This window comes from Caretta caretta, chromosome 1 (genome assembly GCF_965140235.1).
Source record: "Caretta caretta isolate rCarCar2 chromosome 1, rCarCar1.hap1, whole genome shotgun sequence".
Classification (NCBI taxonomy): domain Eukaryota; kingdom Metazoa; phylum Chordata; order Testudines; family Cheloniidae; genus Caretta; species Caretta caretta.
The window spans coordinates 112,227,238-112,254,567 of record NC_134206.1 but is presented as its reverse complement, the minus strand read 5'-3'; the positions used below and the strand labels follow the sequence as shown (position 1 = coordinate 112,254,567).

At 40.7% G+C, this 27,330-nt stretch overlaps 1 protein-coding gene across 1 annotated transcript; it reads left to right on the top strand.

Annotated features, from left to right (window-relative positions):
• Positions 1-13,293: 13,293 nt before the first annotated feature.
• On the top strand, positions 13,294-23,387 carry ATP4B (ATPase H+/K+ transporting subunit beta). Its single transcript, XM_048834075.2, has 7 exons — positions 13,294-13,568; positions 16,177-16,305; positions 17,492-17,605; positions 18,446-18,645; positions 19,633-19,689; positions 22,278-22,370; positions 22,550-23,387. Exons 1-7 carry the CDS (start codon positions 13,457-13,459, stop codon positions 22,709-22,711), a joined length of 867 nt encoding a protein of 288 aa, XP_048690032.1. The 5' UTR covers positions 13,294-13,456; the 3' UTR covers positions 22,712-23,387.
• The last annotated feature ends 3,943 nt before the right edge of the window (positions 23,388-27,330 follow it).

The window sequence follows — 27,330 nt, the reverse complement described above, 5'->3', positions numbered from 1 at the left end:
CTTGCCGCAGCACGTTGCCCCATAACACTATGCCGTGGCATTGGTTTGATCAGAGCCGGTGCTAGGCATAAGCAGGCTAAGCAGTTGCTTAGAGCCCTAAGCAGCTCAAGGGGTCTCCTATTTGCTTTTTATTATGTGATGTGGGAGGGTGGGGTAATATTCTTGCTTAAGATCCCCAATGGGTTAGCACTGCCACTGGGGTCAATTCAGAAACAAGAGTCCCCCCTCCTTGAATCAACATCACCTACCTGGGTTTCATAAAATTTACTTTCACACTTAATCTGGCAAATTTTTTCAGAACTAAGATTTTTAAATTTCTCAGAAAAGGAGCAGAGGGGGGTTGTTTGATTCCAGAGAGGGATCATCCAACTCTTGGCCAGGAGGAGCAAGGAGAGGTAAGGAAAGGAGAAGATACTACTCCAGGAGAGCAGGTTCGAGAGGTGGGTCCCACCAGGTTCTGAAGAGGAGGAGTTCCTGTTTTGCAGAAGGCACTATAGATGCTGGAACTAGGGGGGTGCTGCCGCATTCCCTGGTTTAAAGTGGATGCCATTACATACAGAGTTTACAGTTTGGTTCAATGGCTCTCAGCGCGCCCCCACTATCAAAATTGTTCCAGCGCCCCTGGAAGGCACTGCCTTCCTCAGGTGGCTGGTCACACTGCCATCACAGCACTTCTAACCTCTGCACCAAGCTTTTACTTGAAACCCCACAGTATTGCTGTAGCCACAGAGCAACTTCTCAGGGGCTAGCAACAGTGGGATCACAAAGCGTAGACCAGCCGCAGGTATTTTTACCACTGTATTGGCTAGAGCTGCTCAGGCTGAAACTTGATGCTTTAAGGTCAGAAGAAGAACCATTATGCTCCCCATGCTTGAAAAGTGTTAGTGCATTTTCTCCTGTCAACCTGACAGATGCAGGAGGTGCTGTTGGGACAAGCTGAATGGAGGAGACTGTGAGGACACACAGCACAATCCAAAAGAAAAAGAACAGGGACAGCAAAAACTATGGACATAAAAAGCAAACAAATAGGAGATCTCACAGTTTTAGGTTCTCGCCACAGATTTTGGTGCATTTGCTAATAGTCAGTGTACTCTACACTTTCCTTTAGAATTCAAATATCAGAGGTTTCTATTTTTTCCATTGCAAAGATACAGCCAGCCTAATGTAACCCACTAAGCTGCTGCCCTTTTAACCCAGTCATGAGAAAATGGTCCTTGGCCAAAGAAAAGAAACTGGAAACCCTTGTTCACTCCAATCAGCGGTCAGCTCCAAAGCCTATCTGGAATCATTTCATTGATAACAACAGAAGATCCCAGTGATGCCTCCACGGTCCCTATGCAGAGCGGGACCCTCCATTACTCCTGAGAAAATTCTGCACCAAAAAATTCTATGCACAATATTTTAAAATTCTGCTTATTTTATTTGTCAAAACAACAATATAATCACACTGTTTTCAATTATTTGCTGACAAGTATTTTGAAATAAATGACCAAAATAATTGAAAATGGTGTGATTACATTGTTATTGTGTTTGTGTTATTTTGACAATTAAAATAGGCAGAACTTTGCAAAATTTTAATATTTTGGCACAGAATTCCCTTAAGAGTACCAGGATTCTGTGTGGCATAATCTGGGTGTGGGCAGCTTGTGAGGGGTCTGGGTGTGTGTGGGGGGGAGAATCTGGATGCACTGGGGCTCAGTGTGGGGTTCTGGGTGCAGGGGGAATAGGACTCTGCAAGGGAGTCCAGGTGAAGGTGGTTAGGGCTCAGTGGGGTTGGCGACTGCAGGAGTGGGGCTTGGGGGGGGTCAAGGTACAGCTGGTTGGGGCTCAGTAGGGAGTGGAGTCTGGGTGTGGTGGGCTCCTGATGCAGGGAGTGAGGCTCAGCAGGGTGGGGGGGGCTCCTGATGCAGGGAGTGAGGCTCGGGGGTAGGCGAATGGGTGCAGGGGGGAGGACTCAGTGGGGGTTTGTGGGTGTGGGGAGGTCTGGGTTTGGGGGGGCTCCTGACCTAATGCAATGGGTGAGGCTTGGGGGGGTAAGAATTTGGGTACGGGGAGGGGGTCACTGTATGGGGAGCTGCTCTCCCTGTCCGCCCTACACCCATGCATCCAGCCTCCCCACTCCACTAAGCCTTACCCCCCACACCCAGAACCCCCACACCACTGAGCCTCACCCCCCACAGCCAGACCACCCCTCCGCCAGGCCCCCTGCCACCCCCCCATACACACACAGTGCAGAACTTCCTGCAGCCAGGGGAAGTTTCTGGGGGTTTCTCTGACCCAGCCCCAGCTGCTCTGTGCAGGGATGGGAAGGGAAGGAGGAGCGGGGAGAGGGAACTCTGGCTTCATCCTCCTCCTCCTCCCCCCGCCCCCTCCGCCCAGCCAGGACTAACATTCCTGGCCAGTCAGGGAATCCCCAGACCCCCCCCCTCCTCCCAGTGATTTACCTCTCCCCAGCTGCCAGAACAGATACATCTGAGCTGCCGGGGAGGGGTGAGTGAGCACTGGTGCAGCTTCTCTTTGCTTCCTCACAGAAATGATTTTCTGTGGAAAATAAAAAGAATCTGTAGGGGGCATTTTTCTGCTGTGCTGCAGTGGCACAGAATTTCCCCAGGAGCACTCCAGGCACAGACCTCTTCCTCTTCCACTTCAGTGTTGCCTCTCCTCCCAGACACTGCAAAGTGCACTCTGTGGTATGGGTTTGCATTGCAGGGGAAGCAGAGTGACGGCATATACTGGGTAATCCAGGAGTAAAGTGGGCAGGCCAGGGGCAGAGTTAAAGGAAGGACTTTTATCACCTTCATCTGCCCTGTGGAGATCAAGGCAAAAAGGTATCACAGCATGAGGCTGTATGACTTTTCCATGCCCTCTCGCCCCCGCCCCCCAGTGGGCATCCACAGCCCTTTAAGGGGAGCCTCCCTGGGGCAACTGCAACTAGGGGAGACCCTGGCAGTGCTCACTATTGATGCCATGCTTCTGAGGAGCTGAGCTAGAACCATAGGAGGCAGGGGACCTCCATGTGGAAGATTCCACCTTACCTGTGTGAATGCCTGGATCTATAGAATTTCCATGGGCTGATCCAAGATCATATTATTTGAGGCTGGGGGCAAACCTTGCCTCTTCCAGCAGCGTGATTGTGGAGAAATCGCTCCTTCCTTCCCTTTAGTCCCTTCCACTAGGGCAATTAGGCCCCTTATCTTTAATGAATAATAGTAATAATACTTAGAACTTGTATAGCACTATTCAATTATGAAATATTGCTTGCTGAGGAAAAGATGACGACATTTTATAAGGGATTATTTATAAAGTATATTTAAGTGATCCAGCAATACTCGGCTATTCAGTGCATGTAAAAATGCATCATCATTGATTTATGCAGAGTATTATCTTATCTTTCCACAGGAATAATGTGACAACATGTCATATGGGATCAGAGCTTTGATACATCAAGTCTGGTGCCCTGACTCTGCTGGTGGCCAATACCCGATGCCTCAGGGAAGGTGTAAACCACCCCAATGCACCTTGCCAGTTGTACAAAACTGGACAAGGAGATGGGAAGGGGGGAGGGGACATTTACCTACCTCTTTGATTATAAAAGCATAGGTACATTTAGTCACATTATCCAGCCCTTTCCAAATACAGCTTCACAATCTGACTCCATACAGTGGGGATCCCCATTACTTATAAATAATAATAAAACTTTGAGGCCAGATTGTGCCTGGCCCATGTATGTATATGCAGGACAGAGAGCATGACATGAAGCCTCTCTCAGCCCCCTGGCACCACTACAGGGGGCAGGGCACTGTAGCAGTCCTTGCATGCCCCCGAGGATTGGTCCTAACAGTGCTAACTGCCCCATAATGGATGATGGAAAGGGAGGAGACAGGACCATGCTCTGACCCACTCTCTGCACAGGAGAACAGAGCTAGCTGGACTCAAAGGGGAGTGAACACTGCACCCTCTGAAAGGTGGAACAATGTGTTCTGAGGGGCATTTCTACGTCTACTGCTGGCTCCCTTCTTCCAGGCCCCACAAACCCTGAAAAATTTACCAAGAATTCCTGCATAACCTTTATGTTTGGTTTGGCCGTCCTTCAGCTCCGTGGCCAGCCCAAGGTCAGAAAGACAGACATTGCATACAGACCGAACAGTAAACATTGGCTATTCTCAAATAGCTGCGAGTACAACAAGGGAGTGTGACGTGCAAAATACCTCTCTGGTGCACGCACGCACACGCACACACACACATGCCCTGGCCCAGCACCAGGAACCACAGGAGCAGCTGAGGTGGTAGAGCTGCAAATGGTTCAGAAATGGTTATGAGGAAGGAGCAACGCTGACCGAGCAAGGCCCTTTATGCTGAAGATGATAACTCTGCACAAGGAGGTGGAGGAAATTGGGACTCTGCTGTGGAGCTGGGCACCACACTGGCTCCAAATACGCTAAAGCAAAATGCCAGAATCAGGGAGATCCCAATGATCAGAAAAACTCATTGACCAATAACAAATAACCCTGCACATTTACCACCACCGCCTGCAAGGGTACAAGCCCACTCGTTCTCCCAGTTCATTAATACATACCCTCCCCCAATGCCCAAGTAAAGAAAGTGGCAAATTTCACCACAATTCAGCATACCCTCAGGAAAATCCGTAACATAGATCCATTTGATTCAAATCTCTCCCTCCGGCATTCTGGAAAAAAAACCAAACACATGATGAGGCAGTTAATTTACGGAAAGCTAGAAAATCCCCAGATTCCCAATGGAAGTTTTATAGAACTCCTTGAACACTGACTCCACTAATAATGGATGTCTTCAATGCAGCTTTATCTTCTTGCATTCTCTTAGAATCCTGTAAACTTCCTCTAATATTTTTTAGAAGACCAAAGTATATAGTACATATGTTTTAGGACAAATGAATAAATATAGATTTGAAAATATTATCCAAAGAGCTAGTTTACTTTTTGGAGATTATATTCTCCCATGGACAAGATGTGTTTTATTGCCACTCAGGCACCATCTGTATAATTTTCAAATATTGGACAATAGCTGCAAACAAAATAGTAAAAAAGTTTTATCAAAACAGCACTACAATTCAGGAAAGATAATTCAAAACATATTTAAACTCACCTGAACTCTCCCTTTAGAGTCTCCTGATTTCCACATTCACTGAGTCCCAATAAACATGGACACCTGCAAGTCCATCTTTGCAGAGTGTCTTTTCAGTAAACTACTGCATTTTAAAACTACACACATTTAACTCAAACTAACTACACAAATTTAACTCAATTATTCTTACTGGTGAGGCTTGAGGAATTGATAATTCCTGAAAAGCCAAGAGAAGCCTGGCAGGAAAAGGCAGAGCACACTTCACTCTAGAGCGTCCACAATAACTGGATGTTGGTTACATCGAAGCTGAGGGGAAAAACTAGGAAGAAAAGTCAAAATATTGAAATGTTTCAAAGGAGGAAAAATTCTGAAACATTTTGATTCTACAAAACTCAAAATGTTTCATTTCAAGTCAGCTCAACAGTGCACCGTATCTGCATGAACTGCCACAATGTATTGTGGGAGCTGTCACTCAGGTGCTTCATATCTAGAGCTGATCACAAATTTCCTAACAATACAGGTTTATGTCGGAAAATGCCAATTTGACAAAACCAAATTGTTTTGCAGAAACGTATTGGTTGCAACAGACTTCCAGAAACAAACAGGGAGAATCCTCAGGAACCCTGCCTGGTTTCCTGCCAGCTCACCCAGTTAGCTGCTGGGGACTTGGGGTTCCAGGGTCTGCAGTTCCAGGACAGCGCTGCCATGGAGCTGAGAGGCTGGAAGCTCTGGGAGCCTGGCCTCTAACCGGGGCTTGACTTCTGGCTTGACGGCAAGGAGCCTGGAAACCATGATAACCTTGGTTCAGGCTGGGGATCTCGCAGGTTCCAGAGCTGGGAGCCCCACTGCCCAGCCTCCAACAGCTTTTTGGCTCCTGGCTCCCTGTCAGGACATCCCTTTGGCTGAGCCACCACGGTTCATCGTAGGAGATGTAGCCTGGCAGGTAGCCCTGCTCATATAATGGAATGGGGGCATCAGGCACCTGAATAGCTACTCAGACAAATGCAGATTAATGTCAAACTGACCTGAAATGAAACCCTGTGGTTTTGTTTGATAAATGGAAACACTTTGATTTGGGTCAACCCAACCCAAAACCACAGGTTTCTTTTCAATTTTCCCAACCAAAAAAAATTAACAACAACAAAAAAATCAACATTTTCCTATGGACAGTATGTTATTATTATGTTATCAATAGGAAATACCCCCTGTTATTATCTAAGTAATCTGCCAGTCAGCATAAATTGGAATGAAAAAAGAATGGCACCTCACATGCATAACAAGGTTTTAAATAAAACTATTTATTTGGTGTGTTGAAGTTCAATGAATGTGTTATAGAACAGATGCCAGTGGCTTGAAGACAGCTACTAACTTTAAATAGTGCAATTCAGAGGTCTTGGAAAGACAGAAGTTGGCCCACCTTGATTATCACTACAAAGGTTTTCTCCCCCTCTCCCCCCACCCCACTCTCCTGCTGGTAATAGCTCATCTTAAGTGATCACTCTCCTTACAGTGTGTATGATAACACCCATTTTTTCCATGTTCTGTGTGTATATAAATCTCCTCACTGTATTTTCCACTGAATGCATCTGATGAAGTGAGCTGTAGCTCACGAAAGCTTATGCTCAAATAAATTGGTTAGTCTCTAAGGTGCCACTAGTACTCCTTTTCTTTTTGCGAATACAGACTAACACAGCTGCTACTCTGAAACATTTCAAGGTCTCTCACTCTATTTCTTTATCAGCCAAGAATGTGCCCACTAGAAGCTAGGTCATCTGGATAACACTGAAGAACGTGCAAAATGTACTTGCCTCTAGGAATTCTCACCGTGGTCTTGGAATTAGTTAAAAATGGAGTGACAACGTGTGGGTGGATCACAGCAATATTCTGGTGTCTCCGTGTCATGCTTGTTTCAGTAGAATCTATTAGTTTGTTTATAAAGACAACAGAGGAACAATTCTACATTTCCCCTTACTTCTGGAGAGCCCACAGGTCTCTAGCTCCTAAACCAGATTCAAATGCCAAACCTCAAGGACAGGTTGTCAAACATCTCAGATTTATTGTAAAAGAAAAACTAATGCATCTAGCTGGCGGGGGAAATAAGAACGGCTTGGGCAATGCCACAAGTTTTCAAGGTTTTGCAAAAGATGTGGCTGAACAGAGATCAGCCTTTAAAAGAGCCAGGGAACTTGCCAAGCAGCAAAGGCTCAAATATTTTATGATGTTTCCAGCACAATTCCATGCCAAGGTGGGTGAGGAAATGCCTCTGTTTGCAAAACCCCAAGAAGCACAACATTTTAAAAATAGCCTGCAGTGAATTGAGTAGCTGTTCTGATTTACATCGAGTTTACTTCCCCATTATGTCTGTCCTACCTGCACTTATGAACTTATCCAGTGACTGTGACTAACTTACTTATTTGAGTTATGTCTTCTGCATCAAACTTATATTTTATTAACTTTTGGGAAATGAATATCAATTCTCATCAAATGGCTGAACGCAAAAGCACCCAGTATGGGAGGTAAATGGACATCTCATTCCAAATTCTTCTTCTTCTTTCGTGTGGCTGGTGTTGAGCAGCAACTGCAATTTCATCTGAAGTTGATCAAGCCAAATGGCTACATCAGGAGCCGCAGAATTTATTGCTGTAATGCCTCCTTCATGTCTATAAATTGGGCAGAAGGTGGTGATATGTTCAATGGTCTGTCATGGGAAGCCACACTCGCACGCCGGGGAGTCCTCGATTTTCCATTTGTGCATTAGATGTCCGCATCTACCATGGTTGGTTCAGATTTGGTTCAGAGGTGACCAAGAAGAAAGCTTGTGCATGGGATCCAGCACTGGGTGCTTATTTTCTCAGTCTTCTTTAGCCCAAGCTGCTTTCCAAGCCTCCTTCTGATCATAGCCTGATTGCATGAGCCTAAATGAATGTTCCCAGAAAGACTTGCGGGATTGAAGACACTGGGGTGGGGAGCACTGTCAAGGTCTTGGTGGATAGGAAGAAATCTGTTTTCCTGATTCTCTGAGCTTTGCAGAATGTTGCAGCAGTTCGATGTATCGGCGGCGGGGAGGGGAGAATGTTAGACAGAACAGGTAGCCATGGTGTTGGAGTCGACTTAAGGGTTCCAGGGATGCACCTCATCACTGTATTCAGCTGTGTATCCACAAGCGCATGGATTCATCTGTTCCATACCAGTGCACAATATTCAGTTACCAAATATACAAGTGCTATTGCAGATGTTCGCAAACATTGATGCCAATGCACCCCAGGTTGTACCTGCTAATTTCTGGATTATGATGGCTCTCATTTTTATCTTTGCAGCTACTTTCTCATGGAAGGTGAGGGTGCGGTCGAGTTGCACTCTGAGATATGTTGGAATGTAATCATGTCTCACATTTTAACCACAGAAAGTTACTTTCAGTGTGTTTTTGGCACTCCTATTACCAAGATGAAATCCGCTTATGATGGTTTTTCCAGGGTTTGGTTTGAGCCTCCATTTTTTGAAGTATTGTTCCATAGATTGGAAGTCCTCAGTTGATGCTTTCTCAGTGTCATAAAGGTTTGGTGCTTGTATTGTCATGGCAAGGTCATCTGCATATCCAAATTTTCATTATTTAGTTGGAGGCATGTCACTTATGTAAATATTAAAAAGGGCTGGCGTGAGTACAGAGCCTTGTGGTTGCCTGTTGCTTATGGTATGGAGAAAGCTGGTCTTATTACCCAGATACACCCATTTGCAAAAAGAAAAGGAGTACTTGTGGCACCTTAGAGACTAACACATTTATTTGAGCATAAGCTTTCATGAGCTACAGCTCACTTCATCAGATGCATGCAGTGGAAAAAACAGTAGGGGGATTTTATATACACAAAGAACATGAAACAATGGGTGTTATCATACACACTGTAACGAGAGTGATCAAGTAAGGTGAGCTATTACCAGCAGGAGAGAAAAAAAAACCTTGTGTAGTAATGACACATCCATTCCCAGTCTTTATTCAAGCTTAATTTAATGGTGTCCAGTTTGCAAATTAATTCCAATTCAGCAGTCTCTCGTTGGACTCTGGTTCTGAAGATTTTTTGGTGAAGAATTGCCACTTTTAGATCTGTAATCTAGTGACCAGAGAGATTGAAGTGTTCTCCGACTGGTTTTTGAATGTTATAATTCTTGACGTCTGATTTGTGTCCATTTATTCTTTTACGTAGAGACTGTCCAGTTTGACCAATGTACATGGCAGAGGGGCATTGCTGGCACATGATGACATGTATCACATTGGTAGATGTGCAGGTGAACAAGCCTCTGATAGTGTGGCTGATGTGATTAGGCCCTATGATGGTGCAACCTCTCCAGCGCATCATCAAGGATCTACAGCCTATCCTGAAGGATGACCCATCACTCTCTCAGATCTTGGGAGACAGGCCAGTCCTTGCTCACAGACAGCCCCTCAACCTGAAGCAAATATTCACCAGCAACCACACACCACAAAACAAAAATGCTAACCCAGGAACCTATCCTTGCAACAAAGCCCGTTGCCAACTGTGTCCACATATCTATTCAGGGGACACCATCATAGGGCCTAATCACATCAGCCACACTATCAGAGGCTCGTTCACCTGCACATCTACCAATGTGATATATGCCATCATGTGCCAGCAATGCCCCTCTGCTATGTACTTTGGCCAAACCGGAAATGGACACAAATCAGATGTCAAGAATTGTAACATTCAAAAACCAGTCAGAGAACACTTCAATCTCTCTGGTCACTCGATTACAGACCTAAAAGTGGCAATATTACAACAAAAAAACTTCAAAACCAGACTCCAACAAGAGAGTGCTGAATTAGAATTAATTTGCAAACTGGACACCATTATATTAGGCTTGAACAAAGACTGGGAGTGGATGTGTCATTACAAAAAGTAAAACTATAACCCCGTGTTTATTTCTACCCCCCCCCCTCTGTTCCTCACACATTCTTGTCAACTGCTGGAAATGGCCCACCTTGATTATCACTACAAAAGGTTTTTTTTTCTCTCCTGCTGGTAATGGCTCACCTTACCTGATCACTCTCGTTACAGTGTGTATGGTAACACCCATTGTTTCATGTTCTGTGTATATAAAATCTCCCCATTGTATTTTCCACTGCATGCATCCGATGAAGTGAGCTGTAGCTCATGAAAGCTTATGCTCAAATAAATGTGTTAGTCTCTAAGGTGCCACAAGTACTCCTTTTCTTTTTGCGGGTACAGACTAACACAGCTGCTACTCTGAAACCTGTCCATAGGCATCTATCACTCAGCATGGTCCACAGCAAGCAAAGTGTTTGGTAGGAAGGTATACTTTTAGCAAGTTTCAGCAACAGGCCCTTAATCTAGACAGTGTCATATGCATATGGCAGGTCAACCAATACTGCACCAGCCTTTATTTTTTTCTGACAGCCAGCTTCAGTGTGAGTTGTGAGTGCCAGAACTTGGTCACAACAACTATGCTTTGGCCGGAAGCCTGCCTGTTTGACAGGGATAATTGGCTCAGTAAAAGGGTCTATTCTTTTGAGGATTTATGTTCAAGAAGTTTATAGGTCGTGCGTAGTAGAGATTCCAAACGGATTTCATGGTAGTGAACTGACTGTGGAAAGGATTTATTAAATTGTGTATTAGCAAGATTAAGTGCCTTTGGCTCTCTATTTGTGTTGGGGAATTAATGAAACATTTGACAACATTCCTAAATGGATAGATCAACATGAACCATTTGTTTGTGATTATACAAGACCTGTGAGTTAGCTTGGCACTGATGTACTCCAAAGTGATCATCAGGGGGCTGTGCAGCTCCCTGTTGCTCTGTAGAAATTTGAGGGCTTCACTACCACTTTTTAAAATTTGTGCTAGTGAGAGACCCTGTTGTGTTGCCACCTCTTACTGGTGGGGGTCCTCAAAGCCCTGCAGCTTGATGGCCCATGTGCTGGAAATGCGAGAGGTGGCTCTCCTCCCTGCAACACTTCATGGAAAGCTGCATCAGAGCTGAGTACATAGTTGTACCCCCTATGGAGCAATGGAGCCCAGACCAATCCAGGCTGCTGAGATACATGAACAGCGATTTTGGCCCTTCCTATCACCTACGACTTCCTCTCTCTCATCTTGTCCCGCTTTTCCCTTTCCCCACATCCCCTGCCTTCCTCTTCCCCCATGCCGTCCCTTCACCTCCGTACTTCCCCAATCTGTTTCCCTTTGTTGCCCCATCCTTCTTGCCTTGAAAACCCCCTCAACTTCTTCAGCACATTCCCCCACCCTAACACCTTCTATAAGCTCAAACTGCAAGTATATAAACATGAATTATAAAGTTAATATAAAAGAGTCATCGAAATATAGGACGGGAAGGGACCTCAGTAGGTCTTCTAGCCCAGTCCCCTGCACTGAAGCAGAACTAAATATCTGCTTACTGTCTTCTAGATGCACCTGAATGTCTGATATTAGATATGGACAAAACTGAAATGTTTTTAGGACCTGCTACTTTCCTTCCCTTAGTAAGCGCTTTCTCCCTTAAGTTCTTTTCACCTTATCTCTGAAATTGGAATTTTGCAAGAACCTTGGCATTCCTTTTAGACTCTCAGTAGTTATTTGATTTTCCTCACAATAAATCCATTGCCAGATCTCCTTGTCTTATTTTCTGTAATGTTTCAAAAACTCATAACTCACCATTTATTCAGCTGAAGATTTGTTGTTAAATTATGTGATTACTGGAATGAGCTTCTTGCTTGTCTTCCCCCTCTTTCTATGGAAAATAAATAGAAACTCCTCAAATGTCTGATTTTCTTGTTGTTCTATTTGGCCCTACTCATACTTTATCACTGTAAAACAAGTAATAAAATATTAGGTTATTAAAGTACTCTTCTGGCAGATCAAATCCAATAGAAATGCACAAAATCTCACAAGCTGTATCCAGGAACCCAGCATTATTTAGTTGAAAACCTTAACTGTTTTGTTACTCCAAATGTTAAAGTCAGTAGCAACTGTCTCAATTATTTGAATAATCAAAAGAAAATATCAGTTCTTTTTAAAGTTTTTTGCTATACAATATCCTTTGAAATGAATGCAAATCAAGACATACCAGGTACAGCTATGCATTAGGAGTGACAACTTGGTGTCACTGAATTCTTAGAAAGTTTTGCTGTTAACTTCCATGAGACCCGAATTTAACCCTAGATATTTCTGACAGTAGGTTAACATGGATTAATAAAGCTGAAGCATGGCAGTGTGGTTAAAAGCATAGTGAGTCAAGAGCTCTAGGATCTTAATCTAAATTCTGAACCATTATTTCTTTGTGTGCTAGTGGAACTTATCATAACCCACTCTTTTAAAAATGGATTGAGTCCTAAGTGTACATCCTTTCTTTTTTTCTGAAAAAAACCTACGCAAAAGTACATTATGGTCCTGATCCTACAGAGACTTACACAACTATTGATTTCAGCTGGACTACACTCACAGTGTATAAAGAGAAGCAAATATCTTCGAGGGATCAGAGCCTCAGGTTGTGAAGTAAAACAATCAAAAGACAGGAAAGATAAAGTTAAGGTTGCCCACACAATCTTACCTCTGCTTCATTATACACATGTATTACAATACTGTCCTTTATTACACAGCATTTTTTCCCGTAGGACCATTGCTTCATTTGGTATGGTGGTGTACAGTGAATGAAACAGGGATATGAAGTGAATGAGACTAGTGTCCTAAGTGTGGCCAAAGTTAATATAATCAGAGAGTGCATTATAACAACTCTTCCAGTTGAAAGCAGGGAGAAATTCCCCGTCTACTTGTGAAAGGTGGCAAACTGGATGGATAATTGACCAAACTCTGCTACAACTTATTCCCCATGCAACCCCAAGGATCTGATTGGGCTTTCATGTGCTGTAAGGGTAGAATTTGATCCAATCTTTGTAGATTATTTAAAAAAGAAAAAATGCAGGGAAGCAGTTCTCCTTAGCTGTTATCAAAGCAGATAAAGTTATCAAGCTGAATGTATCACAAGCTCTAAAGGTGCTGTACAAAATGTGTAACACTGGAGATCTACTGAGGTATTAAAGAGAAAATAGAAGGACATGTGATAGCAACTAATTTTTCTTTGCCAACCTGAACATTGTACTTTATCAGCAATGTTTATACAGGACAACATTTTGCCATTAGGTAGTTTCAATGATATCGGGTGTAATCTGTTTGACCTTCAGGGAAGAAAAGTATAAAAAGCAGAGTATTCTTCTTGACCAGCTGTTTGGGCATCAGTTGAATTTCTTGGTTTCTCGTGTTCTTTGGGTTTTGGGGGGTTGTCTGTGTGTTTGGAATTTTATTTTATTTTATTTTTTTTGGAGAAAATGGCAGCTTTAAATGAAAAGAAGACCTGCAGCCAACGGATGGAAAATTTCAACCGTTTTGTCTGGAATCCAGATACAGGGCAGTTAATGGGAAGGACCTTGATTAATTGGGGTATGTGGTCACATAAGTCTACAAAAACAAGACTATTTTCTTCTTTCTAGTACAGTTAGAAAGCTGCATGATTTTTTGTTTTTTCCTCATTAATTTGATAGGATGAGATGATGAATGTTGTTTTCATGGCATGCTTGTGAGTCATCCCAGGGGTTGATGACAGATTTTGTTAAAGCATGAGTTCATTTCCTGAAATGTTTCTGATTGTGAAGTTATTGAATGAGGAGATTTGGAATCTCTTGTTTCACATATTCAAGGATTTTTTTGCCATAACTAAAATTCCTGAAAAACCATTAGGATGAAATGTGTAGCTTTAAGAATGATTTAAAACAACACAATGAACAAATCACTTGGAAAAATGGAGTAAGCACAGAGAAGAGCAACCAAAATGATTAAGGTGCTGGCAGGGTTGATTTATATGGAAAGATTAAAAGAACTAAGGTTTTTAATGCTGCATCCACTGAAGTCAATGGCAAAATCCCCTTTGACTTCCATATCTAATGCACATGATTCCATGATTTGTGAAACTGATAAATAATTGTTAAAATAAACTATGGCAAGTCAGTGTTTTTCAGAATTTCTACCAAAGCCAGACTGCATACAGCTGAGCTGTCTTTAGCCAGGACTTCTAACATTTCTGACCAGTTTAGAGACACCATATCCAAGGCAATCACACTTAGGATAAATATTAACAATTGGCTATATAACCAGATAGGCCATTTTAATAAAGAAAAACTGATCCAAGTATTTTCCTCAAGTATGAGAATCGTTTTAAACCATTCTGGTTCAAATTATTGTCCAGGATGCAAATTAAGATAATTATTAATTATTAATATCTACGTGTTATAGTTATGACATGATTCTGATATCAGGATTAACTAGAGGGGGCCTGACCTTGCAGTTTTTGTGTACCCAAAACTCCTTTTGACTTTAATTGGTTGTTTTGGATGCTCAGGACTACAGGAACTGGAACTAATACCTATAAAAATATCAGGATAACACAGGATCTAGACTGTTCTCAGTGGTAGCAGATGACAGAACAAAGAGTAATGGTCTCAAGTTGCAGTGGGGGAGGTTTAGGTTGGATATTAGGAAAAACTTTTTCACTAGGAGGGTGGTGAAACACTGGAATGCATTACCTAGGGAGGTGGTGGAATCTCCTTCCTTAGAAGTCTTTAAGGTCAGGCTTGACAAAGCCCTGGCTGGGATGATTTAGTTGGGGATTGGTCCTGCTTTGAGCAGGGGGTTGGACTAGATGACCTCCTGAGGTCCCTTCTAACCCTGATATTCTATGATTCTATGAAACAGGATCTGTTTTTTTCTCTTCAGGCCCATCTGGGAAGCAAGTGGGGATAAAATTGAGATCCAAATAACTGGAAATATAATTTGCCTTTCCAAAATGATTTTTCTGATTGAATTTCTGTTTAGTAAATCTGCTGTTTTATCCCAGCACACTGATGCACGTTTCAGCTCAACCCATCAATCCATCCATAACCAACCCTGCCTTTGCAACAACAATATGTTTCATGGTCTACATTCAAAGAAGCTGTCCTCTGATTGATTTTAAAAAGGTTTCTTGTCCTACAGATACTAATGGGAGTTGCAGGTTACTCTCTCCCTTCCCCACTCCTTTCCTGAGATAACAGATTTGCCTGTAAGATGTTTTTCTGAGCTGAAATTTGATATAATGGATCTTAACAGCAATTTTTAAAACGTAAAAGAAAATCTACTTAAAATTAACCTTTCCTAATGTTGGTGGGTGCAGGGGTTATATGATAAAAATTAGTGAGTTTTTTTTCCCCCACTTAGTCCATGTGGATTGTTTTATTAATTACTTATATAGAACTAACAGTGTGCTAGGTATTTTACAGACATGTATGAAGAAACAGAGCCTGGTTCTAATCTCACACCATTGTAAATCAGGTGGCAGTGAGAAGGGATTTACCAGAGGAGTTCCGATGATAAAGTGTGAAATAAGTGTAAATGGGATTTGTGACCAAATCATATTTTTAGCAGACTGGTGTTGTCAGTGAAATTCATCAGGACTGTTTTATATCCTTCATATGGAACGAGCAGATAAGAAGAGTGAACATGCAAAAATAGTCATGCCAAGAAGCTGCACTGATTTTTCAATTTATAATCTGTGCTGATCACCAGTTACGTAAAAAAAAGTAATGAACTTTTGTGTAATGGGTAGCCTTCAGCCCCTTCTTTCAAGCTATCCAAATTTATGTATGAGCAGAAAGAAACTATCAGTCAATAAATAATATCCAGTGGTATGTTACTCCACACCTTCACTATGTTCCTTATAAAATGGAACAAATTTACAACATTCTCCAGAAAAAAAGTTTTTTTAAATTAATAGATAAGACTCAAAACACCAAATTTAAGGCACAATTCTAGAAGATGCAGAGTACCTTCAACTCCCACTGAAGTCAAATTCAAACAAAGATTCCGTCCATTGGATTACTTTGCCTCTCCACTTTCCTACTCCTTTCAAGCTTTTTAGTCATGACAGCATCTACTAAAAACAAAGACACAGCAGGGAGGGACTTACTCACAATATTCACTTTAACCTGATATTGTTATTCATACATTTTCCCTACAGTGTGGATCAGTCTGTACTACGTTGCTTTCTACATAGTGATGACTGGGCTGTTTTCACTCGCCATATATTCCTTAATGAGGACAATCAATCCATATACACCGGACTATCAAGATCGATTAAAATCACCAGGTATAGTCATAAATTCTGCCCATTTCATACCGTATGGTTGATGTATCTAAATCACTCATTTCTCACAACACCAGTTCCTGTGTAGAGGAATGGTCAGGGTGCTGAGGACAAAAAGCAGGGGCACAGGATCAGGGTCCTGACATCCTCTGGCTCTCAGAGGTTCTAATGGGTTTGTGAGCAGGCCCTGTCACCTATTTAAACCTGCCCTCTCAGTGAATAAATCAGGGGAAATTGCAAGAGGAACTTCAGGGAAATTTCCTCCCTTTCTATGGGTTTTTCCACAGAAGCGTTGTAAATGGGCCCTTATTTCCTAAATAAGACAGGACTAAGCTCTCCAGTCCTTGACAGCGGCACCTTCAAGTCTCTTCAGACACTGCACACTCAGAAAAAAACAGAAGTAATGTGAGAAACAGAACCATGGAAGTGAAGTGATATAGAAAGGGAGAGAACAAAAGATGAAAAGAAAAATGACAAAAAAAAGTAAGGCATAAAGTAAAAGTAAAAATAAGGTGGACAAAGAAACATGGAGTTAGCAATAAAGATTAGGACTTGAAAATGTGAATAGATGGGAGAGGGAGCAGCAAAAAAAAAAAAAAAATCTGTTAAGCCAATCACTAGAGAATTTATGTAGCTACACAGCTGCTCCTAATTAGGATTTTTAAACTGGGGATGGGAAAACAACACTTAGATGTGTAACCCTACAAATACTACTACTTGTCTGTGGTCAAATACCCTCTCTCAACATTTAATAAGTTTACTGGCAAAATAATTACTGTCAAACATTAAATTGGCATGTTGGAAAGTCATTTCACAGAGAAACATACTTTGGCTTTTAGATTTGATATGATAGTTATACCCACTATTTTTAACAAGTGCTGGGGGGAAATACAGAATAAATGAAATATGACATCAGTGGCACTTGCATTTTAGGGCATTCTGAAAATAAGGGAGACATACTTGAAAAGAAAGCATTTCACAAGTAGCATAGATTTTTGAATACATCCTCCGAAGATTGCTATCACTCCTGTGCAGGATGATTAAAATCACTTCCAACAGTGACTGTGGGCTCAGTGGAGTTCTACTGACAGCTTTCATTTCAGTGTCACATCTGTAGTTAGTCTAAATCAATACCTGATCAATACCTGAAACACTTCTCTTTTCTTCATTTTTTCTTTTTTAAATACAGGGGTGACGTTACGACCGGATGTCTATGGTGAAGGAGGATTAGAAATTTATTACAACATCTCTGACAAAAACTCCTGGGAGAAATATGTAACAACTCTTCACAAATTTCTTTCGGGTATGAAAAGAAATAAGATTTATTTAAATATAAACATAACATTATAGAAGCACAGATCACTGCTCCCTAGTAAAGGAAGAGTTGAGTTTTGCACTTAAAATAGAGATTCAGTCTCTAGCTTTGTAAGGAAAACACAGCATATCTTCCCATAACTACAGCACTGTGAGTATAAAATACTACATTTTTTCAGTATAGAATAAATTTTCTGAAAATTTACAAGTAAACCTGTTAATGAAATTAAGAGTCAAATTAATGTAAAATAGGTGATTCAAGAAATGCAGCACCATGATAGACCTATTCGCTGCCCCTCCCTCACTCCACCTCCCCAAATGATCTTCATATTGTGACACTACGAGGTGGGAAAAAAAGAAAGAAAAAAGTTTAATCTCATATGTGACCACTCACACATATGCCTTAATTGTAGTCATGTGGTTATTGCCTGGTTTCACTACAGGGCATATTTAAAGTTGTTTCGGTGCCCTAATACCTTAATATATGTTGGAATTTATTTTAAGTTAAACCCTAACTTTGAACTTCCTAAATTTCTAATGATTGTTTTGAGGATAAATTTTAACATCCTCATTATGGAATTTATCCTAGATTATTGATATGTACTGTCAACCTTCACTCCATTTTAACATTGTACTTTCTATAATTCACAGACAAACTATTTTCCCTTTTTAATACTATTTGATTCCATTCTCTAGAAATACAACTAGTTCTCCCACAAAAAACCCCTGGATCATGGCATTAAAAATTACAATCTGTGAGGGAAATAGGTCAGTGCCACAAATCAGCATATGGGGTAATTAATTATTTGTTTGTTTTACACTGATATAGCATATAATACAACTGCACAACATGCCAACATCAACTGCACAAGTGAGAAATACTTCTTTCAAAAATCATTCCTTGGACCAAACAAAACAAAATACTCCTGCAAGTTCACATCAGATATGCTTGAAAACTGCTCTGGCCTGGAAAATTCCACTTTTGGATTTCCTGAAGGAAAACCATGTTTAATTATAAAAATGAACAGAGTAAGTACCAATCCTAGAGTACTGAAAAAGAAAGACTGATGTGTTAACTAATGTTTGATAGAAGAATAATCAGAATAATTTTCCATCCTAGTGGTTTCTATATCACCCATTGCTGATGAATCTAACTCAGTTTTGCATTAGAAATTCAGGTATTGTCTTTTTCCTGGATGATCCTATGGATTACTGGAGAATTAGTAAAATTATGACATCACAAGTACCAAATAAATTAAATCTGAGCAACAGTGGGGAAACTAATGTCTGCAAGATCTAGCTGTGGGAGAAAGCTTGTGTACTTGGCTTTTGCAGGTGAAGAACAGAGAAAGCTGCCACTTTCTCCAGTAAGGCCTTGTTTAGAGGGTTTACCAGCTCAAGCTTCAGCAGAGAGGAAGGGGAGGTCCTGCCTCTCACTCCCCAGTGGTGCTTACTTACTTCTGTCTTTGCTACTGGTGATGGGGATCCTGCCAGTTTGCACCTGAGAAGGATGTGCCTGTTTACTCAACCCAAGCCAATGCTGATGTATCAGGTCATGGAGGGCAGCAAAACTTTTAAAAACTTTAATTTTATGGTTTCAGATTAGCAGCCGTGTTAGTCTGTATTCGCAAAAAGAAAAGGAATACTTGTGGCACCTTGGTTAGTTTCTAAGGTGCTACAAGTACTCCTTTTCTTTTTAATTTTACTAATGCATTAAGAAATTTCTTCTTGTTGAACACTAGTCTCCAAATGAGTGCATGCAATTATATTAGTTAGCCTCACTAAGGACAAAAAAGCCAAGAAACGATGGTGTTCCACATTGCAAATAGGATACTTCATGATAAGGTGTTTTTTATTATTGCACACAAGAAAAATGATCGAAGCTTCACAATTCTTACCAAGATCCAGACAAAGGCAGCCAAAGCAATATGCAAATCTAAATACATCATTTTTGCCAATGTTTTTACATTATAAATAATTCTGAGGTGACTAATGTGAACATGTATTATGTTTCAGATTATCAATTTTCTCCCTGGCAATGGTACTGCACCAAGAGTGAGCTGTACAGCTCAAGTAAGTACGGAGTGCTCACATTTCAAAGGTTCCAAGCACTACAGCTATCATGGATTTCAACAGAATTTATGGATACTCTTGCACCTTTGAAAATCATCATTTCCCTAACGAAACACTTTTCAATTTACAAATTCACTGTAATATCCAATTGTTCCTTTAGTAGACTTATTCTTACCTGCACATACCTTTCAGATCCAGGAAACTGTAAGAAAATAGAAAGTTAATTTCTTTATTCTAACTCATTTCAAAACATTGTTCAGATATTGCTAACCAAATCAGACATTATACTAACCAAACACACTTGTCACACTAAGTTTGAATGTTATCAGTTCTCCACTAGTACCACCTTACCTCCAGGATTTATTATTCATCTATAAAATTACTATTGGCAAAAAGTTAGTATACTGGACTTCAAGCTAAGAAAAAGGTTTGTTTAGTTATAATTTAGAGTGGGGGGGAAACCCTTTTCTCATGTCATAGCTATACCGGCTTCATTTGTTTGCTTGTTTGTTTGTTTTTTTAACTGGTGCAAATCACATAGTAAATTACTTGGGCAAGTCACACCAGCTCCAGCTCTGGTTAACACTTATGCAGTGTGCCTCTACTCTAGGTTTGCACCAGTGTAACTATATAAAAATAGTAACATTACTGCAAATTTTCTAACCTTCAGTGATACAGGACTTGATACACAACTCATTGATGACAATGAGCTTGGATCAGGCTTTAAGGAAGAATGTATAAAAATAAAATGTGTCCAGAATAGAAAAAAAGTTATTTACAAAATTGGCATTCAGCTATCAGAGCAGTTAATTGCTTCACATAAAGGGAGGGAACTATGTATTTTGTAATACAGAATATGCAACATGCTGAAAGAATCTTTCCAATCTATAGGGCATGTCTCTCTCAGATACCACATAGCAGCATTTCCCAGACTTTTGAAAGCCAAGGCTCCCTTCAGGAAAATTAAATGAATCACATATCCCACTTAACTCTATTATGTGTTGTTTAAGGTCTTCCCATATTTTAGAATTTTAAATAAATGAAATTAAATTGGGTTTTAAAAATTTGCTTGTAATTCTTTTTATTCTTTAGATTAACAAATTACTTATTTTTGATATTGGATATCAAAGATGTTTATAATATGATATTTCCCCGCTTTCTTCCATACTTTGAAAACCAGCAAACTAATTAAACTAAGTATCATGAGTATCTGAAATAGTTGACCTTTAAAGCAGTGGTTCTCAAAGCTGGTCCACCGCTTTTTCAGGGAAAGCCCCTGGCAGGCTGACCGGTTTATTTACCTGCCGCATCTGCAGATTCGGCAGATTGCGGCTTCCACTGGCTGCGGTTCGCCGCTCCAGGCCAATGGGGGCTGCGAAAAGTGGCACAGCCCAACGGACGTGCTGGCCACCCTTCCCACAGCCCCCATTGGGCTGGAGCGGCAAACCGCGACCAGCGGGAGCCACGATCGGCGGAACCTGCAGATGCAGCAGGTAAACAAACCGGCCTGGCCCACCACGTACTTTCCCTGAAAAAGTGGCGGACCGGCTTTGAGAACCACTTCTTTAAAGTATCATCAGTGGTATCTGAAATGAACAGGGGAGTTCACAACTTGGAGCAATTGTTTCAGGCTCTCTGAAAACTCAGGCAGATACCCTTGAATTGGTTAACTCTTGTTACGCTTTGAAGGTTAGGCATGTTGTCAAGTGCTGCGCTGATAAAGTATGGCTTGCTCAACTGTGGTCTGTGCATATTATTTAGGTTTTAATAGCTATAAAATGCTTAGAATCCTACAGTCACTGAAACATAGGGCTAAACGGGACCTTGAGAGGTCATCTAGTCTAGCCCCCAGGGCTGAGGCAGGACCAAGTTATCTAGACCATCCCTGACAGATGTTTATCTAATGTTCTTAAAAACCTCCAATGGCGGGGATTCTACAACCTCCCTTGAAGCCTATCCCAGTACTTAACTATCCTTACAGTTAGAAAGTTTTTTCTGATATCTAACCTAACTCTTCCTTGCTGCAGATTAAGCCCATTACTTCTTGTCCTACCTTCAGTGGATATGGAGAACAATTGCTCACTGTTTTCTTTATAACAGCCCTTGACATATTGAAGACTGTTATCCGGTCCCCCCCACAGCCTTCCTTGGTCACAACTAAACATGCCTAGTTTTTCTAACCTCAGGTCAGGTTTGCTAAATCTTTTATCATGTTTGTTGCTCTTCTCTGTACTCTTTCCAATTTGCTCATGTGTGGGGCCTAGAACTGGACACAGTACTCCAGCTGATGCCTCACTAGTGCTGAATAGACAATTCTTTTAATACATTCCAGAATGATACTAGCCTATTTTGCAACTTCGCCACATTGTTGGCTCATATTCAGTTTATGGTACACTATAGCTCCCAGATCCTTTTCAGCCATACTATTGTTTAGTCAGTTATTTCCCATTTGTATTTGTGCATTTGATTTTTCTTTCTTAAAGTGTAGTGCTTTGCACTTGTCTTTAATGAATTTCATCTTGTTGAAAACTGAGTGCTGGTTTATAGTTTGAGTGCTAACAGATCTGATTTCTTACCTTCAAAAATAGCATGATGATTTCAGCCCACTTGAACTACAATATTACCCAGTCAACGGCACCTTTAACCTTCACTATTTCCCTTATTATGGAAAGAAAGCACAGGTATGTGTTTCTGAACTCAAATTTGTGGTTTTGTTCCCCTATGTTTTTATCAGATCAGCAGTTTGAAACATCTCTGTGAAATTATGTGAATTTGACCAAAATTTAAGTCATAGGTTGTATTTCTAAACTGATAGTTCAAGTTTTCAAAAGAAGGTTAAAAGATCTTTCTTTCATCCCAGCCCACCTACAGTAATCCTTTGGTAGCAGTGAAATTTCTCAACGTTACAAGGAATGCAGAAGTTACCGTTGTGTGCAGAGTCATTGGAACTGGAATTACCTCAGATAACCCTCATGATCCGTATGAAGGAAAAGTGGAGTTCAAAATGAGAATACAAGATTAGGCATACCGGTACAAATGAAGCCATTTCAGAAAAGTTTATGTGGTATGAAAAGTGACTTGAATGTCACCACATTATTTTATATTTATTTTTTCCCATGATTTCCATATAAAATTTGCTCAGATATCAGTTTCACAAAAGACATTTTGTAAATATCAGTATTGAAATATCATCCAACCATCTAAAAATCAAGATATAATTTACAATACATGAAGCAAGGTAGTAATGTTTCTTGATGTGTACACGGAATTTGTTCTTCCATGGCTACTGTATGTTGATGCTTTAACACAAATACTAGTATGAAATGGCTTTCCTCTAAATTGAGCATATATGATTCATGAGAAGCATGAACAGAGTACCAAGATGTCGATTTTAGTCACTTTTCTGGCTACAACTAATAATTATTCTTTACCAAGCCATTGTAGAAGCAATTCAATTGCTGCAAAAAACATATTAATACCCTGATGTTTTGAAATACGAGCTTGCAATGTAATTTCATTACACATTAGTTTTATCCACTTAGTACAAAATGTATAAATCAAAAAGTGTATTTAAATCTAACTGTATCATGCATTAACACATTATATTCTGTAGTTTAGTCAGTCATATTGTTTGTTTTAGGATACAACAAATCAATGACTGCAGAAGAAGTGACTTGAAAATTAGCCTGTGTAGCTTATAGCAGTATTTAGTATTACACATTTTACAATTGCTGTATGTGTACCATTTAATAAAAAACTAATCAATGAAAATGTCGCATCTAACTACATCCATCAGAGTTGGGGTAAAAGCACAAGTGAGCAAAGAGTATATTACTTCTGTAAACTAATTGCAAGTTACAACCATAGAGTTTTGGATAGCTAGAATGATTCTGAAAAATTAAGCATGTTTGAAGATGTTAAAAGTAATTCATATACAGAATTATTTGCAAATATTAAAAATCAAACTAACAACTGCTATGAAAAAGAATAAGATTTCTAAAAGACACAGTACAATATGCTTTAAAACTATTTGGGGTAAAATCCAGGCTATTTGAAACAGATGAGAGGCACTTTGGGGAGTAAATGGTTCCAAAAAGATATTTTTGAATCCCCAACTGAATTGGACATTCCAGAAACCATGAAAACACACAGAAGGAAAAACTTAAATGGACACAGCAAAAGCCAGACAAATAGCCTGTCACTTGGAACCACCAACCTACTGAAGAACCCTGGAGGTGAAGACTCCTTTCCTTACGTAGCCATCAAGAGACTTTCCATGCTCCTCATTAACCTCAAATTAAGGAATATTTGGAAATCTCTGCATTTCAGGGACAAGAAATAAAATTTGTTCTTACCTATGATTTTCCTCTCCTGGACCTTTAGTGTTTCAATATTAACAGTGAGCTTTTGCCTCTCTTCTGGGTGATTGGATGTAGACCAACCTTTTGGTCTGGCTGTGCATTGGACTGTCCCCTCTGCAGCTTTCCCAAAATAACATCCAAAGCTACAAAATACTGAACCTTCTTGTTAGCCAAAATACTTACTCATGCTCTAAGTAAACTATCAGTAAACAGAGCATTCAGCCATTAGCAACAAGCATACAAAACTTCCTCTGTCTTGCAAGAGAAGGACTCTGTGCATGGCTATATCTAGTACAGCCTAAGCTGCTGCAATCTTTATATTTGAACCAGGCAATGCTTCATCACAAATCCATACTCTCGTGGGAAAACTACAGTTTACCGTTGCTATAGCTTGGATGCTTGTTTTGCCCCAAAGAATAATACAATGAGCAAGTTTCCCAAGAACTGGGTAGATGCAGATTCACATTCCCAGATTTGTAGTCAGGACCACTAGGATCACAGAATCATTGGACTGGAAGGGACCTCGAGAGGTCATCAAGTCCAGTTCCCTGCACTCATGGCAGGACCAAGTATTATCTAGACCATCCCTGATAGGCATTTGTCTAACCTGCTCTTTAAAATCTCCAGTGATGGAGATTCCACAACATCCCTAGGCAATTTATTCCAGTGCTTAACCACCCTGACAGGATGTTTTTTCTAACGTCCAACCTAAACTTCCCTTGCTGCAATTTAAGCCCATGGCTTCTTGTCCTATCCTCAGAGATTAAGAGGAAATGTTTTTCTCCCTCCTCCTTGTAACCTTTAACGTACTTGAAAACTATTATGTCCCCCATCAGTCTTCTCTTTTCCAGACTAAACAGATCCAATTTTTTCAATCTTCCCTCATAGGTCATGTTTTCTAGACCTTTAGTCACTTTTGTTGCTCTTCTCTGGACTTTCTCCAATTTGTCCACATCTTTCCTGAAATGTGGCGCCCAGAACTGGACATAATACTCCATTGAGGCCTAATCAGCACAAAGTAGAGCGGACAAATTACTTCTTGTGTCTTGCTTACGACACTCCTGCTAATACACCCCTGAATGTTTGCTTTTTTTTCAAGTGTTACACTGTTGACTCATATTTAGCCTGTGATCCACTGCAGGACTCCTTCCTAGGCAGTTGTTTCCCATTTTGGATGTGTGCAACTGATTGTTCCTTCTTAAGTGGAGTACTTTGCATTTGTCCTTATTGAATTTCAACCTATTTACTTCAGATCATTTCTCCAGTTTGTCCAGATCATTTTGGAATTATAATCCTATCCTCCAAAGCACTTGCAATCCCTCCCAGCTTGGTATTGTCCACAAACTTTATAAGTGTACTCTATATCATTATCTAAATCATTGATGAAGATATCGAACAGAACCGGACCCAGAACCTATCCCTGCGTGACCCCACTCGTTATGCCCTTCCAGCAGGACTGTGAACCACTGATAACTACTCTCTGGGAATGGTTTTCCAACTAGTTATGCACCCACCTTATAGTAGCTCCATCTAGGTTGCATTTCCTTAGTTTGTTTATGAGAAGGGCAGGCGAGACAGTACCAAAAGCTTCACTAAAGTCAAGATATACCATGTCTACCACTTCCCCCCTATCCACAAGGCTTGTTACCCTGTCAAAGAAAGCTGTCAGGTTGGTTTGACACAATTTGTTCTTGACAAATCCATGCGGACTGTCACTTATCACCTTATTATCTTCTAGATGTTTGCAAACTGATTGCTTAATTAGTTGCTCCATTATCTTTCCATCTACAGAAATTAAGGTGACTTGTCTGTAATACCCCGGGTAGTCCTTATTTCCCTTTTTATAGATTGGAAAAAGGCAAATATAGTGCCAGTCTTCTGGAATCTCTCCCGTCTTCCATGACTTTTCAAAGATAATCACTAATGGCTCAGATATCTTCTCAGTCAGCTCCTCGAGTATTCTAGGATGCATTTCATCAGGCCCCAGTGACTTGAAGACATCTAACTTGTCTAAGTAATTTTAACTTGTTCTTTCCCTATTTTAGTCTCTGATCCTACCTCATTTTCACTGGTATTCACTATGTTAGATGTCCAATCGCCACCAACCTTCTTGGTGAAAACCGAAACAAAGAAGTCATTAAGCACCTCTGCCATTTCCACATTTTCTGCTATTGTTTTCCCCCTGCATTGAGTAATGGGACTACCTTGTCCTTGGTCTTCCTCTTGTTTCTAATATATTTGTACACTGTTTTCTTGTTACCCTTTATGTTTCTAGCTAGTTCGATCTTGTTTTATGCTTTGACCTTTCTAATTTTGTCCCTACACACTTGTGTTATTTGTTTATATTCATCCTTTGTAATTTGCCCTTATTTCCACTTTTTGTAGGACTCTTTTTTATTTTTTAGATAATTGACGATCTCCTGGTTAAGCCAAGGGTGGTCTCTTCCCATACTTCGTATCTTTCCTACGCAGTGGGATAGTTTGCTCTTGTGCCCTTAATAATGTCTCTGAAAAACTGCCAACTTTCTTCAATTGTTTTTCCCCTTAGACTTGCTTTGCATGGGATCTTATCTACCAACTCCCTGAGTTTGTGGAAGTCTGCCTTCTTGAAATCCGCTGTCTTTATTTTTCTGCTCTCTCTCCTACCATTCCTTAGAATCATGAATTCTATCATTTCATGATCACTTTCACCCAAGCTGCCTTCCACTTTCAAATTCTCAACCAGTTCCTCCCTATCTGTCTCAATCAAATCCAGAACAGCCTCTCCCCTAGTAGCTTGCTCCACCTCTGAAATAAAAAATTGTCTCCAATACATTACAAGAACTTGTTGGATAATCTGTGCCCTGTTGTGTTATTTTCCCAATAGTTGTCTGAGTAGTTGAAGTCCCCCATCCCCAAGTCCTGTGCTTTGGATAATTTTGTTAATTGTTTAAGAAAAGCCTCATCCACCTCTTCTTCCTGGGTAGGTGGTCTGTAATAGACCCCTACCATGACATCACCCTTGTTTTTTTACTCCTTTTATCCTTACCCAGAGACTTTCAACAAGTCTGTCTCCTATTTCCATCTCAACCTCAGTCCAAATGTATACATTTTTAATATATAAGGCAACACCTCCTCCCTTTTTCCCCCTGCCTGTCCTTCCTGAACAAGCTGTACTCTTCTGTACCAATATTCCAGTCATGTGTACTATTCCACCAATCTGTGATGCCACATCATAGTTGTGTTTATGCTGGGGGGGGAGAGGTAGATATGCTGGAGGATAGGGATAGGGTCCAGAGTG

Excerpts from the sequence above, each read along its gene's own strand:
- ATP4B (XM_048834075.2), top strand. The coding sequence starts at position 13,457 with ATGGCAGCTTTAAATGAAAAGAAGACCTGCAGCCAACGGATGGAAAAT. Across the intron at positions 13,569-16,176 it reads AAGGACCTTGATTAATTGGG|TGTGGATCAGTCTGTACTAC; the intron begins GTATGTGGTCAC and ends TTTTCCCTACAG. Across the intron at positions 19,690-22,277 it reads GAGTGAGCTGTACAGCTCAA|CATGATGATTTCAGCCCACT; the intron begins GTAAGTACGGAG and ends CTTCAAAAATAG.